A 15,057-nucleotide genomic window follows, 5' to 3' on the forward strand; every position below is an offset into this window, starting at 1 on the left:
GGGGGGGGGGGGTAGAGAGGGGCAGAGGGGAGCCCAGGAATCCAGGTGAGTGACTGAGCTGTGGGGCTGCACCCTCGGGGGAGCGAGCGCAGCCGGGGCTGTCTGCGCAGGAGCGCGCTTCAGGGGCAGCGCCGGCCTCCGAAAATTACCTGACTGTGCAGCACCGAGGGAAGTCACATGCTTTGCTCCTTAAACACAGTCACTGAGGAAGAGTGAGCAGGTTCCTGGGTCACTGAGGTAACGCTTCCATCTCCTGAGGGGGAAGCAGGCTCTGGAAAAATTATTTCTTACATCTTTTCTGAAACTTAATCCAGAATGGCCCAGTCCAGCCAAAGGGTTGCTTCAGTTAGCTTTTTAAGTACTGCATGTCTGACTCAGAGAGCTTCACGGGTGGTAACAGCTTGTGCCAGAGAATATATCCCTTCATCATCACACGGTCAGTTCCTGGGGGCTTCAGTTTTGTCTTTGGTTAAAATACGAACTGTTCGGCTACAGCTTCTGCATGGAGAAATGCGCGGTCACCCTTCCCTGCTCGGCACAACGCTACTGGAGGTGTAGGCTGGGGGTGTTGGGGAACAGCCCAAGGCGGGCTGTAATCTCATAACCCAGTTGAGCCTGAAAGTGGGGCATGTTCTGCCCAAAGCAGCCGCCGTTCAGCCGCCAGAGGAGGCCAAAGCCAAAGAGCTGTGTTTTTCCCGGCAGGCTGCCTTCCTGGCGGGTGTCAGTCCGGCAGGACAGGGCAGAACTGCAGGCAGAGTCTGTCCTTGAAAAGTCTTTCAGGGCAATTTGCGGCGTCGATAGGAGCCGTGTGTCCCTGGGGCAAGAGGCTGTGCCAGGAGAGTGCCCTGCCCTGATGGGTTTATCTGCAGGTCTCTGAGCTGGGGCAGCAGCCGGGAGGGTGTGTGTGCTCAGCGCTGCTTCTGCTCCCCCTCTCGTCCTCCTCATCCTCCAGGAGTCTCCGCATCCCCCGGAGGAAGGGAGACAGTGTCTGGCTGTAACCGCTGTGCGTGCGGAGGCAAAGTGCTCTTGTCTGAGCGCTGCCGCGAGTCACCCGCTGCCATTGTTCAAACCCAGCTGGAAGAAATGCCCCCAGAGCAAAGAAAAATAAGCCAAGCCATGTCAGCACAGGTATCCTCCCCTCCCTGAGCAGCTGGCTCCGCACGCTGCCTGGAACACTATGAACAGCAAGCTCTTTCCATGGCAAACATCCAGACCACAGCTCACTGCAGAACCCCCGGTGAATTTGGAATCTCTGGCAATGGAGCATGAGGACGTGGCTCCAAGAACTTGCTGCCTTATGCTTCCCTGGGACAGAGCAGTCTCTGACTCCTGTTCTCTAAAACAGGCAGAAGGACTCAGCTCTCCGTGACAAACTGTGGCAGGTCCAAGGGGCCAGCACCAAAAAGGGTGGGAGGAAAGAAGTGCCGAGACTCAGCAAACACAGGACTCAACTCCCGAGGAGAAAAGATGCTTGGAGAAAGGTGCAGGTTCAGGCTCTGGTGGGAGGATCCTCCCTTAATAAGGAATAACCAGGAGTGAGAGATGCAGCAGTGGTTTGGAGGCTCAGGGCCCTCAGCAGCTCCATCCCTGCTGCAGCCACACATCCCTGTCTGGCTCTGGTGCCCGCATCTGTGAGGCCCCCACAATGCCAGCACCACTCCCAGGGATCTGGTTCCACCCCTTCCCTCCAGGGCCCTGCTGGGATTTGGGGATTTCTGTTGGAAACAGAAACGTGAGCACTGCAAGGCAATGTCTGTGCAGCTGGCCTGTTCCTGAGACCCAGCTCCTGATTTTGGGAAAGGTGAAGCTGCAGCGCCCAGTGCTACTCGTGCTCCCAGCACAGCATAAAGTGTAGCTCCTGGCTACTGGAACCTTCCCACTCTCCATTCCCTGTCTTTCTGACCAGGTTTATAGTGCTGCTGATCCAGCTAAACTGATGTTTAATAGGTGTTGACCCAGATGTCAGGGAACAGAGGTTGTTGCCATGTGGAGTTGCACCATAAGGCCAGTGCAGTGCTGAACTGGTTGCAGTGGGGGTCCTGCTGTGCACCTGTAAAGCTGTTCTGCCTTGTATATCATAGAGTCACAGAATGGTCAGAGTTGGAAGGGACCTTGGAGATCATCGAGTTCCAACCCCCCTGCCCTGGGCAGGGACACCTCCACTAGAGCAGGTTGCTCAAAGCCCCATCCAGCCTGGCCTTGAACCCCTCCAGGGATGGGGCAGCCACAACTTCCCTGGGCAACCTGTCCCAGTGTCTCACCACCCTCACAGTAAAGAATTTCTTCCTCATATCTCATCTAAATCTCCCCTCTTCCAATTTAAAACCATTCCCCCTTGTCCTGTCACTACACTTCCTGGCAAAGAGTCCCTCTCCAGCTCTCCTGTAGCTCCCTTCAGACATTGTACATGCTCTGCAGGTTACGGTACCACCTGGGGCTCTTTGGTCAGTAGGTGCAGTGCATTTAGCTCTTCAGGGCTGGGGGAATGTGAGTGCTCAGCTCTGCTCTGGTGCTGCTCTGCAGCTGGTCAGTCCCACCACGAGTTCACTGGGGATCTCAAATCTGAGACAGTCCACAGAGGAGTTGTGTTCCTACTGGATTTCTTGGTCAACAATCCATTGGATTCTCTTTAAAACCACCCTGTGTGCACTTCACATAGCCAGAACTGCCTCAGACCTGTGACACTTCACCAGTCCGTGCTGCCTGACCATCGCAGATGGGTACAGCCCTGCCAGCAGCGTCTCTGGACTATGGATATCTGGGGGTTTAACCCCGGCCAGCAGCTAAGTGCCACACAGCCACTTGCTCACTTCCCCCCATTGGGATGGGGGGAGAATGGGGACAGTAAAAGTGAGAAAAACTCATGGGTAGAAATAAAGGCAGTTTAACAATTAAAAAGAAATAACAAATTTTAAAAAGTAAGAAAAAAAACAACAAAGAGAGAGGAAAGTAAAACCCAAGAAAAGCAAGCAATGCAAAAGAAAGCAATTGATCACCATCAACCGACCAACGCCCAGACAGTCCCCGAGCAAGTGCAGCCCCAATCCCCTCCACCCTCCCCGTTGTATAGCTGAGCGTGGCGTCGCACGCTGCGGGGTACCCCTGTGGTCAGTTGGGGTCAGCTGTCCCAGCTGTGTCCCCTCCCAACCTCCTGCGCACCCCCAGACCACCCACTGGTGGAGCAGAAAAGGCCTTGGCGCTGTGTGAGCGCTGCTCAGCAGCTCTAACCATCCCCGTGGCGTCACGGCTGTTGTCAGCGCACATCCAGCACAGCCCCAGACAAGCTACTGGGAAGAAATGTCACTATCCCAGCCAAAACCTGCACAGGATGTGACCTGTGTGCCATATTCGCTACCTGCACCATCTGCCAAAGGGTTTCTTAGTCAAAAGGACGACGCAGCAAAGACTCAGCACGGATGGGAATGGCCAGACGCTGGAAATAGGGTAAGTTGGTAGATGGTGCTGCTGCTTGGCCAGGGGAAGGTTAACTTCCCAGTGAGAGAGATCTGGTCAAATGGGTGATTTTAGTTATCCGCTAGTAGGTAAATGTGAATAGGTGAGTAATTCAGAAGGCCTTTTAATTATAAAATAGAGAAAAAATAAGTGGCCTTGATAGAGAAGCCGTTTCAGCATTGATAAATGTCCGAAGGAGGTTTGTTGCAGCAGACCCCAGGGGATGCAGAGTGTCACTGTGTGAAAGCCAGGGCTGAAGCAGCATTTGAAACAAGCGGGGAGTGGAAGCAGCCCCTGCAACATGGGCTTGCAGAAAACAAAAAAATAGAGCAGGCAGCCAAGTCCATGCTTGCAGGAACAGGATTAAAAACAGTTGGAAGAGCAAATAATGTAAGATTTAAAAACAGGGAATGTATTTAAGGCCATTAAAAACAGGATCTTATTTAAGGATTACCTACAAGAAGCCACACTAATAGCACATTAAGGTTACAAAGTCAAATGATCAAGGTAGAGAATGCTGATATTAAACTTGCTGATGAAAGTTTAATCTCCTGTGCACATACCTTCTGCTCTAATTCTGCTGACTAGCATGTAGGAAATCTTGCAAAACAAAAGGAGAGCCCAGCCCTTTGGGGCTCCAATCTGGCAACTCCAGCACATCCTTCCACTTATTTTGACACTCCCTGCAGGGGGAGGACCAGGGATAAACAGGGTATAATCATATCATTAGAGATACACCTATTGCGTGTGTTCAGTGTTCAGGAGAGAAATGATTCCTTGCCCTGTACAAACCACTCCAGCTCTGTCTCCTGCACTCGTCATTCCTATATCTAAGGATTTCCAACTCATCTGGAATGGGGAGTGTTTAGGTCAGAAAGTAATTCAGCCTGGTCTAGTCGGATAGTTTTCAGCTCTAAATGAAAAATATTTCTTGGCACCCAGCAAACATTCCCCAAACCCTCATGGAGAACCCATGTCCTCCCCTGGAAGTTTGGCCCGAGATCAGTGGATTAAGTATTTCCACCCGCCGTGCGTTCTCCCCACACTGTTCCTCCGTTTGCTGTGTGCAGTGCTCGAGAGAAAATGTCCAGGTGTGCGTGATGGGATAAACATCTCACACTGCAACCAACGCCTGGCCACGTGCACGGCTTGGTTCTGCTCAGACCTGTGTGTCCCAGCTGCGTGCCTCCACTGGCACAACCAGTTCCTTTGCCGGGCCCTACCCCACCGCCGTGTTTGCCTCCCTGTCCGGGCAGGGCTTGTTGATATTGTCGTGGTTTTGACCAGATTGACCAATCAGAACAACAGATGATCCTCCCTCCCCTCTCTAAGAAAAAGAGAGGAGAGGAAGAGATAAAAGAGATTTATGAGTTTAGAAAAAACTAAACTACTTTAATGAAAATATTTAAAAAAATGGAATAATAAATAATAAGAAGAAAAGGAAAAAAAGAAAAAAAAGGTATACAGTATACACAAAGCCCTATCGAGCTCCAGGATGATGATCACGTCACCAGCAGGCAGACGGGAAAGTCCCAGACTGGACTTGGTGATGGACAGGAGCTGGATTCTGGATCTGGAGTCAGGAACGCTCGGATCGGGATCAAAGGCAAATGGACAGGGTCCTCCTCGGACGTCGGCCATTGAAGGAGGAGAGTTGACCCTTTGATCCCTCAGCTTTTACACTGAGCGTGATGTGGATGGGATGGAATACCCTGTTGGTCAGCACCTCTCCTCTCCGTTCCTCCCTGCAGGTGGGACCCCTCTACACTTTTCTGCTTCTAACCCTACAATGGGGCAAATAACAAATTTGCCTGACCTTGTTGTTATAGCAATAAGTATAAGCAAGGGCCTCTCTGCACGCCATTCCTTGCTATAATCAGATGTTATCACTGTAAGAGTGAACAGTTTCTGAACAATATGCTGTTCATTTCAGAGTTTAGTTAGAAGAGGCCCAGCTGAAAAAGTAAAATTACTGAACAAAAAATTAGTTCTGTTTTACCTCAAACCAGGACAGATATTCAACTTGCCGAGGAAATGGCAACCTGCTGTGTGCTTCTGTGCAGGGTCACCCTTCTGTCCCCTGGGCATGGGGGCAAGAGGAGGTCTACAGAGCTGCAAAGGCTGCTGATTTTAAACTGATCTAGCAAAACAGGGCGTTCCATTCTCATTGTCTTCTATTGATTTGCACAATTCATTTAGTTCCCATCAATACCTTCAGGCAGAAGGACGGGGTGCTCTCTGCTCATGCAGCCGGGCACGACTGACACGCAGCCTGTAACTGGCATCCAGACCTGCATGGCCAGATGAGGCAGTTTAGGCAGTATGTGACTGCAGCCAGTGCTAAACCAACTAAAAATCTCATCAAACCACACAGGAAAGTACTATTTCTCCTCATTCTTGCTAGCTAGACAGCAGTTTTTCTTACCCACCATTCCCTTCCCAGTCTACAGAGGAAAAAAAAAGCCCAAAATCCCTGTTTCTCCTCCCCTTCCACCTCTGCAAACAGCTAACAAAGGTGCTGCTTTACTCTATGTCAGGATCCTTGTCCCTCTCCAGCCACTGCCGAGCTGTGAGGGTGTTTTGCAATGGCCAAAGGTCCGGGCTGTGCAATAGGAGGCCCCGTGACCCTCCATAGCGAGAGCTGCCCTGGGCAGGGTGTCAGCCCTGACTCCTGGAGAAGGATTAGACCAGATCAGATGATCCCAAGTGATCTGCACCCGGTATTGCAAAGGAAGATTGGAAATAAGACCAAAACACATTAAGAACCATGTCAAGACAATCTGGAAGGAATTCCTTGCCAAGACTAAAAGTACTTGTTCCTGTAGCAATACAGGACCCCAAATCCCGAAGGAGTCTCTGTGTTACCTTCTCTGACCCTGGCAAGGCAATCAGCTACCTGTGAGGAATGGGGCAGGATAAACCAGCAAAAACCTGTAGCCAGATGATAGTCTGGGGTGAGGAAGTACAGGCTAGTGGTTCAGGAATTCTCTGAGACAGGAATCTCTGAATGGGCGGAGAGTATCCCGGGGTAGTGATGCTGTTACTCTGGCCCTCTTCTACATTCTTCTCAAGGCATTTGCAATGGGCCACCATGAGAGAAATACTATTGAGCTCAGAAGGTGTATAGAATCACAGAATCACTTGGGTTGGAAAAGATCATTGAGTCCAACTGTTAACCTAACACTGCCCAAACTACCACTAAACCTTGTCCCTCAGCACCGTGTCTACAAGTCTTTTAAATGCCTTCAAGGATGGTGGCTCAACCACTTCCCTGGGCAGTCTGTTCCAGTGCTTGATAACCCTTTTGGTCAATATTTTTTTTTCTATTATCTAATCTAAACCTCCTCTGGCACTACTTGTGGCTGTTTCCTCTTGTTCTGTTACTTGTTACTTGGGAGAAGACACCAATCAGGCCTCCCCTCCCCTCAGCTTCCTTTTCTCCAGGCTGAACAAGCCCAGCTTCCTCAGCTGCTCCACGTAAGACTTGTGCTCCCTCACCAGCTCCACTGCCCTTCTTTGGTCACACAAAAACCTACTGCCCTACAGACCCTGGCATTGCTGGGTGGTCTCCCATCAATACCATGCCTGACCCTGCTTGGCTTCCAAGATCAGACAAGAGAGGTGTTCTCAGGGGTGGTACAAATATTGGGGGCAGGCTAATCCAGCGTGACGACTCTTACATTTATGTTCTTAGCAATTTCCTCATGTGTACAGTCACCCCAGGATTAAAAAAATACATATCTAAACCCAGCCTCTCATTCTTGGCCACACCAGCAAAACAGCCAGGAGGCATTAGCAATGCGAAGAGGGGCCCCACACCAGCACAACGGCACAAACATCCAGCCCAGCGCTAATTGCTCCCGTGTCAGGCTGTGACAGATGCACCCGGGACCAGCACGGACCTGGGCCCCCCCGGGTTGTGCGCATGTCGAGGCGATCAATCCCCGCTTTGGAAGGCACCAAAGTGCATTCTGCTGACAAATCAATAACCTCCTGGCGGGCCCCGTGCCAGGAAGGGAAGGGGCCGTGTTTGCAAATGATTAACTGCATTGCACCTTCCCTTGCCCCAACCCCAACCACGTGTCCTTCTGGTGCTGTTTAATCTGACCTGACCAAGAGAAAACCTGGGTGCTCATTTGGGGAAAGATGAGAAAAGAATGGGAGCAAAGAATGAAAGTACACGGGGTAACACTAGTGTCTAGGAGCTAAGAAAGAAGATTTCAGATGGCAAACGACACAGTGAGTGATGGGCAGGTGGCCATAAAGTCTGTAGTTGGCCACAGCCATGTCCCGTTGCAATGGGAGAAAGGTGAGAGGAGTGACCGGGTCCATCCCTGCTCACCTGGGTTATGCAATTTGCCATATCAGAAGGTGACATCCATGTTAAGGAGCTGCTCCAACGTGCCATGTCCTACTGTGAGCTGCTGCAAGCACGCCACATCCCTTCACCAGCTCCCAGCCATGTCCAGGGTCAGCTCCAGATCTTGCATCTAGAATTTAAAGTAATTAATAAAATCAATTATATTAGAGAGTGGAAGAGTCATTTAGAGCCACAGAATAAAACCTTTCACTGAGGAGCAGGGCCCTCCCGCTGATTAGGTACCACCCGGCCCTGTAACAGGCTGAAACATCTCACAGTGCAAGGCTGGTGGCCATGGGGCACGACTTGAGCAGAAAAAACTGCACCGTGCAGGGACACACAGAGTCCCCGTCTGGTCTCACCCTGCGTCTGCCCTCTTACTGTGTAGGAATTTTTCCAAACAGGCATCTGGATTTGGTTTTCTGGGCTTCATAAAGGAGCCATTTGGGAGGGAGAGTCTCTCTCCCAATAAACAGTCAGAGGGGTTGTACACTTCTGGAAGGAGCCAGCTGTAAAGCCAGGGTGAAGTATAAAGGAGTGAGGATAGATATTCCAAACTGAAGGAATTTGCAGTCAGGGAGGAGGAGGTGAAACCCCAAGTACTGAAAAAACAAAGTCTTGTTAAAGCATTGTCCCCATAGCCATGAAATCTGAATATTTCCTGCTAGCTGTACACATGCAGTCATCAATTCTCACACCCAGACAAGTTTTCTGTGACCTGGGAATGAGGAGTCATCAAGGCCTTGCTGAAATCTATGCAGTGATGTGCTGCATAGATCTGCTGTCAGTCTGCGTCCTGGAAAACGTGTTTGGAAATCCCAGGTCATCTCAAAGCCAGCACAGACAGGTCGTTAGCAGACAGGGTTAAGCCTGTCGCATTTTTAAGAATTCACTGATTAAGTGCATCGCGCATGCATTATGTGTCCAGCACTTCTGAGAAAGAACAAAAAGCAAGAGCTGCATGGTTGTACATTCAAAGAAGGTTCATCCAAAACCCTCAAGAATCCCCAGACACGCTGTGCAGCTACAGAGACTTTATCGCAAACACTCAGCAAGTCCAGCATTTTCTGAGAGTATCATATTCACTGAATAGATGGGAGACAGCCAAAGCCTGTGCTCTGTGGGCCTTGATAGCATTACCAGACACAGAGAAATCTTGGACAAATGTAAAAAATTCTCATACTGCCCACAGAAAGTCTCCATCAGGAAAAGAGAATGTGTTCAAGAAAACCTGGATACGTCACAGCTCCTTGGACTTACTATTGTTTAGTCAGACTAAATCAAATCATTTCACTCCGCAATAAACATTCTTCAGGGTATCCAGCAACACAAGTTCTGTAAAACTGGGTTATTTCTTGTCAGTGCATCAACTACAGAAATGCACACGGAGGCAAACTCACCGTGAAGTGCCAACTGCGCGCTTCCCTGTCTGGATGCCCCTTTCACGCCCCACGAGAAGCACGCTGCAGCCCAGAGAATGAAGCTCTATTGCAGCCTGTGCAGTATGGCAGAAGAGATTTCAGCTGCCTGAGTGGCTGTATGAAATCTGACAAAGTAGCACCAAAACCTGATTTTCTCACCAAAGTCTGACAAATACTTCATGCACCTGGAGCAGTCTTGGTAAATCCAGATTAGCCGGGATAACACTGTTTTTGGGCTGAGGTGCATGTCAAAAATCCATTTCCTAATAGCTGTTAAAACAAATCAGACCAAGTAATTAGTACAGTAGTTAAGTATGCAAAAACCTTAGTTTAAGCTGGAGCAGGGCACAATATAACAACCCAGCCTGGCCTAAATCTCTGATTTCATTTGTCAACTAAGCTGAAAGGAGTCCTCACTGCACTCACAAAATGGCACAATCTTAATTTTCTGCTTTTGCAAGTAGTCTGACCCTTCTAGTTTGATGGTCCTGTAAGATTTTTAAAGGAGAGTAAAACACTACAGTGTAATTCTCTACCACTGACAATTCAGGATCTTACCCACTGCTGAACTGCATTGGCAGGGTTGAAAGGACGGTTTAGAACATCGTGAGTATTACTTCAGAGCAGAGTGTTTTAAAAGCATGAATGAAATCTTTCAGGCTCCTACGAGTCTGTCTCAGTACAAACAAGTTCCCTCAAGGTGACAGTTCACAAATCATGACAATTTTTTTTAAAAAATACTGTGGGTAATTACTTTCCATATGTTTTAGAGCTTAGGTCAAACTTTTCTCATAGGCTGAAGATCCCCTTAGTAATTCAGAAGGGCAGAAGCAAATATATTTTTTGAATGAATGCATGAAATTCTCACAGGTTCACCTGATGCCTAAAGTGGAGGCTTTAAGTAGAAGGGGGAAAAAAAGAACACTGAAAGATTTGTAATACAATCACAACGTGGAAAAATTACATCCAATTTGGCCTATTTTCTCTTTTATGCTACAGGAAATGGATCCCCAAAGCTGGGTTTGCAAAGGTCCCATCACTCATATGGTGCTGATATGTTTGTTTCCAACAGAGATGAGCACAACAGATTATAAGAGGAGGAAAAAAAAAGAACATTTAACTGGGGTTTTTTCCTCCAAAAAGAACAAATGAAACTAAAATATTGTAGCTGTTTTCCTCTTTCCTATTCCATTAGCAATGGCTATGATGTCTCACAGTCACTTCAGCTGTGATCCCTGCCATCTAAGCACAAACACCAACAGCTGCAGATTTCAGTTCTGCCTGTCTCGGGCAACTAGAACTGTCCTGGTCATCTCTACCAAACAGCTTCACTAAGGAGACTGTCTGAGTTACAGGCACTTTGCAGCCAAGGTCATACCCCAGCCAGATCAGGGAAAGCAATTAGCATAAAACAAAGGACATGAAAAAACAGAAAGACAAGTTCTTTCAGGTCTCGAAGCTGACCAGAACATATTCCAAGAGGTCAGCTGGAACGGTGGTTTATTAAATGTTTAATGTTGATTGTGTTCTTCAGAGATCACGGAATCACGGAATTGTCAGAGTTGGAAGGGACCTCTAGAGATCATCCAGTCCAACCCCCTGCCAAAGCAGGGCTGCCCAGAGCACATCACTCAGGAGCATCCAGGTGGGGCTTGAAGATCTCCAGAGAAGGGGACTCCACACCCTCCCTGGGCAGCCTCTGCCAGGGCTCTGCCACCCTCACCCCAAAGAAGTCCTTCCTCACATTTGAGTGGAACTTCCCATGGTCCAGCTTGTGCCCGTTGCCCCTCGTCCTGTCACTGGGAACCACTGAAAAGAGTCCGGCTCCATCCTCCTTCAACCCACCCTTTAGGTACTTGTAAACATAGATAAGGTCTCCCCTCAGCCTTCTCTTCTCCAGGCTAAAGAGCCCCAGCTCTCTCAGCCTTTTATCATCAGGGAGATGCTCCAATTCCTCCATCATCTCTGTTGCCCTACTCTGGACTCTCTCCAGTAGTTCCCTGTCTCTCTGGAACTGGGGAGCCCAGAACTGGATATAGCAACTTGATAGCGCTAAGCAAATAGTTTCTGCTTGTTGAGGATTAGATTACATAAAAGCAGAGATTTAGTTTTAAAAAACTAATTGCAAAGCTGTCTGTACTCCCCTCATGTCAGCTGGCCCAGCCACCAGCTTGTGGTTCAAAAAAAGGTTTCTGTTTCATAGTCACAGTATGATTACTGAAGAGGAGCAGGAGCAACTAGATCCTGCTGAAGCTTACTTCTTGGTACTGGTGCTTGTGTGTGTGATCACTCCCAACCATCCCTCACGCCCCACGCAACCTTCCTCTGGTGTGGAGACAGCCACATTCTCTAAATACAGACAGCTTTCACCTGTTTTTCAGCCACTCATTAAATTTGGCATCATTCTTTGGAAAAACTAGTATATCAATATTGTTTGTGTTGCACTCCCTTTCTCCATCGCTGCCCTTCTCTCTCGATCCTCTGATCCCTGCTTCCAGAGGACTTTTGCCTGTCTTTTCTTTCAGCAATTTGACTGTGCACCCACGCAGGTTTCATTTCCACACCCTGTGTTGAAATGATCACGATGAAATGGGCAATAGTGATAGTGGCATCCTCAGCAGGCTTCGGTTACCCTGCCCTTGAGAGCAGTAGGAGTGAGGGTGACCCACCACTGGTCCCAGCCTGACACCTCTCCACCATGCTTCCTCCAAAAAGATCGCTTTTGTTGAGGCAGCTTACGGGACTGGAGATCCACACGGGAAGAGGAAAACAGGATCTCCTTTGTTATTGTTTAAAATTGCTTCACACACCTATCCTGCCAGCAAAGGCTTCGCTCAGCAGAGGGAGAAGCAATTTCCTGAAACGCCCGCGCTGCCCCTGGGGTCCCGGTTCCCAGGCTGTACAGGAGGACACCACGGCAGCTGCTTTCCAACCAAGAAGTTTGGCAATCTCCTCGGTGTTTTTGTTAATATAACCTACTTTTGTTATATAATATAACCTAATTTTGTTAATATAATCTACCTGGACTTATGCAAAGTGTATGTCCCGGTTTGAAGTTAAACAGAACCAATTTTGTGTTATGGAATTTTACATTTTAGCTAGGCCTCCTCTAACTCTCTGAAATTAACAGCATATTGTGGAGAAAACTGCTCGTTCTCAGAATGATACAACCAATGTTTGTGCAAAACGCCAAGGAATGGTATGCACAGAGGCTCTTGCTTATACCAAGGTCAGCCAGTTTTCGTCAGAGGCCCTTGCTTATACCAAGGTCAGCCAGTTTTCGTTATTTGCCCCTTAGAGGGTCAGAAACGGAACAACGTAGAGGGATCACATCTGTGGGGAGGAGAGGACAGGAGAGGAGACCCAAACCTGACCAACAGAGGTATTCCACCCCATCGGCTCCCTGCTCAGTATAAAAGCTGAGTGAGGGGTCAAAGGGTCAAGGTTCTTCCTGCGATGGCCGACGTCCGAAGAGGACCCTGTCTGTTCATCTGCTTTTGATCCTGATCTGTGTGTTCCTGACTCCAGAGCTGGAATCCAGTTCCCATCTGTTGCTGAGTCCAGTCTGGGACTTCCCTAGTGCCTGCCGGTGACATCATCCTGGGAGCTTGATACGTTTTTGTACATATTGTATCTATTTCATTATTTTTTGTGTAGTTCATCCTAAACTTATGAACCTCCTTATCTCTTCCTCTCCTCTTTTGGTGGGGGAAAGGGCAATCTGTTGGTCTGGTTGCAGTGATTTCAACTGAAACCACAACAGATTTATTGGCGTCCAACGTGGCGACAGTGTTTGACACTGTCCCACATGGCATCCTGGTCTCAAAATTGGAAAGTCATGGATTCAATGGATGGACCACTCGGTGGATAAGGAACTGGCTGGATGGCCGCGCTCAAAGGGTTGTGGTCAACGGTTCAATGTCCAATTGGTGGCCAGTGACAAGTGGTGTTCCTCAGGGGTTAGTACTGGGACCAGTGCTGTTCAGCATCTTTGTTGGAGACACGGACAGTGGGACTGAGTGCACCCTCAGCAAGTTTGCTGACAACGCCAAGCTCGGTGGTGCGGTCAACACGCTGGAGGGAAGGGATGCCACCCAGAGGGGCCTGGACAGGCTTGAGAGGTGGGCTTGTGCAAACCGCATGAAGTTCAACCAGGCCAAGTGCAGGGTCCTGCACCTGAGATGTAATCCCAGGCACAAATACAGGTTGGGCAGAGAATGGCTGGAGAGCAGCCCTGAGGAGAAGGACTTGGGGGTGTTAGTGCATGAGAAGCTCAACATGAGCCAGCAATGTGCACTGGCAGCACAGAAAGCCAACCCCATCCTGCATCAAGAGAAGTGTGGCCAGCAGCTCGCGGCAGGTGATTCTGCCCCTCTGCTCTGCACTCGTGAACCCCCACCTGGAGCACTGTGTCCAGCTTTGGAGTCCTCAACACAGGAAGGACATGGACCTGTTGGAACAGGTCCAGCGGAGGGCCACGAAGATGATCAGAGGGATGGAGCACCTCCCCTGTGAAGACAGGCTGAGAGAGCTGGGGTTGTTCAGCCTGGAGAAGAGACGGCTCTGGGGAGACCTTAGAGCAGCCTTCCAGTGTCTGAAGGGAGCCTACAGGAGAGCTGGAGAGGGACTCCTTGTCAGGAAGTGTAGTGACAGGACAAGGGGGAATGGTTTTAAATTAGAAGAGGGGAGATTTAGATGAGATCTGAGGACGAAATTCTTTACTGTGTGGGTGGTGAGCACTGGGACAGGTTGCCCAGGGAAGCTGTGGCTGCCCCATCCCTGGAGGGGTTCAAGGCCAGGCTGGATGGGGCTTTGAGCAACCTGCTCTAGTGGAGGTGTCCCTGCCCAGGGCAGGGGGGTTGGAACTTGATGATCTCTAAGGTCCCTTCCAACTCTGACCATTCTGTGATTCTATGATAACCCTTAGGACACAGCACAGGGGTTTTACACTTTCCATCCAAACACTGAACTTAACTTGGGGCATTAAAACACCAAAGGTACTGATTTCAGCAGGATCCCGTGGCTTTCCAAACCTGCTCCTTGGCCTCCGAGTCCTTTCCATGGCGTGACTCCAGTGTCAGCCAGTACAAGCGCTGCTTTGCCCTGTGACTGCAATGGAGCCGTCCCCTCCCTCTTCCGAGCGAAAATACACAGATTTGCCCGCGTCCCTCCCTCCCACCCTCAGTGAGGAGCCCTCCCGCACAGCCTCGGCCGGTCCCAGGCCTGTCCCGCCGGGGACAGCGCTGACGGCCGGGCCTGCCCGCAGCCCACAGCGTGGCCTTAACCCCGCGGTGGGCAAAGCGGCTCTGCTCTGCCCTCTCCTCCGCGCCGCCCGCGGGCTCCGGGGACAGCAAGTTCCGGGCCCAGCCACGGGACCCGCGACCCCCGCTGCGGGCCCGGCGGGCGCCTCAGTCGGAGGAGGAAGACTCCAGCCTCTGTTGGCGGGAAGGCTAAGTCCCGCCTTCTCCCCGCCCCTGGTTACGAATCAACCAATAGAGAGGGCGGAAAGGTGAAATTCATATCTGCGATCCAATGGCGCACAGCCGGGCGCATTCCACGCCGTCACCGCCCGGTTCCGATTGGGAGAGCGCACGATCCCTACGCAGAGACACCCAATAGCGCCGCGAGAAGGTTACGCCTCCGAGCGAGGCACGGCCAATGAGCAAGGCGCGGGGAGCCAGGCGCACCGCCCCCCCCCTCCCTATATAATATGGGCCCGGGAAGGGCGGCCGCTGTTGAGGTGCTGTCCAGACTCGTTGCGCGTCTGCTGCTCCCAGCGCTCCCCGCCGCCCGCCCGAGCCATGGTGAGCGGGGCGCCTGAGG

General features: G+C 50.3%; 1 protein-coding gene across 1 annotated transcript in view; it reads left to right on the plus strand.

Moving 5' to 3' along the window:
• The first annotated feature begins 14,916 nt into the window (after positions 1-14,916).
• Positions 14,917-15,057, plus strand: part of LOC106890473 (tubulin alpha-8 chain) — a 10,750-nt gene continuing 10,609 nt past the window's right edge. The window contains exon 1 of the mRNA XM_014946316.1: positions 14,917-15,038. Coding sequence (XP_014801802.1) covers positions 15,036-15,038 — 3 coding nt within the window. The 5' untranslated portion in view covers positions 14,917-15,035. The remainder of the gene's footprint in view (positions 15,039-15,057) is intronic.

Source organism: Calidris pugnax, unplaced genomic scaffold (genome assembly GCF_001431845.1).
Source record: "Calidris pugnax isolate Ruff unplaced genomic scaffold, ASM143184v1 scaffold116, whole genome shotgun sequence".
Lineage (NCBI taxonomy): Eukaryota > Metazoa > Chordata > Aves > Charadriiformes > Scolopacidae > Calidris > Calidris pugnax.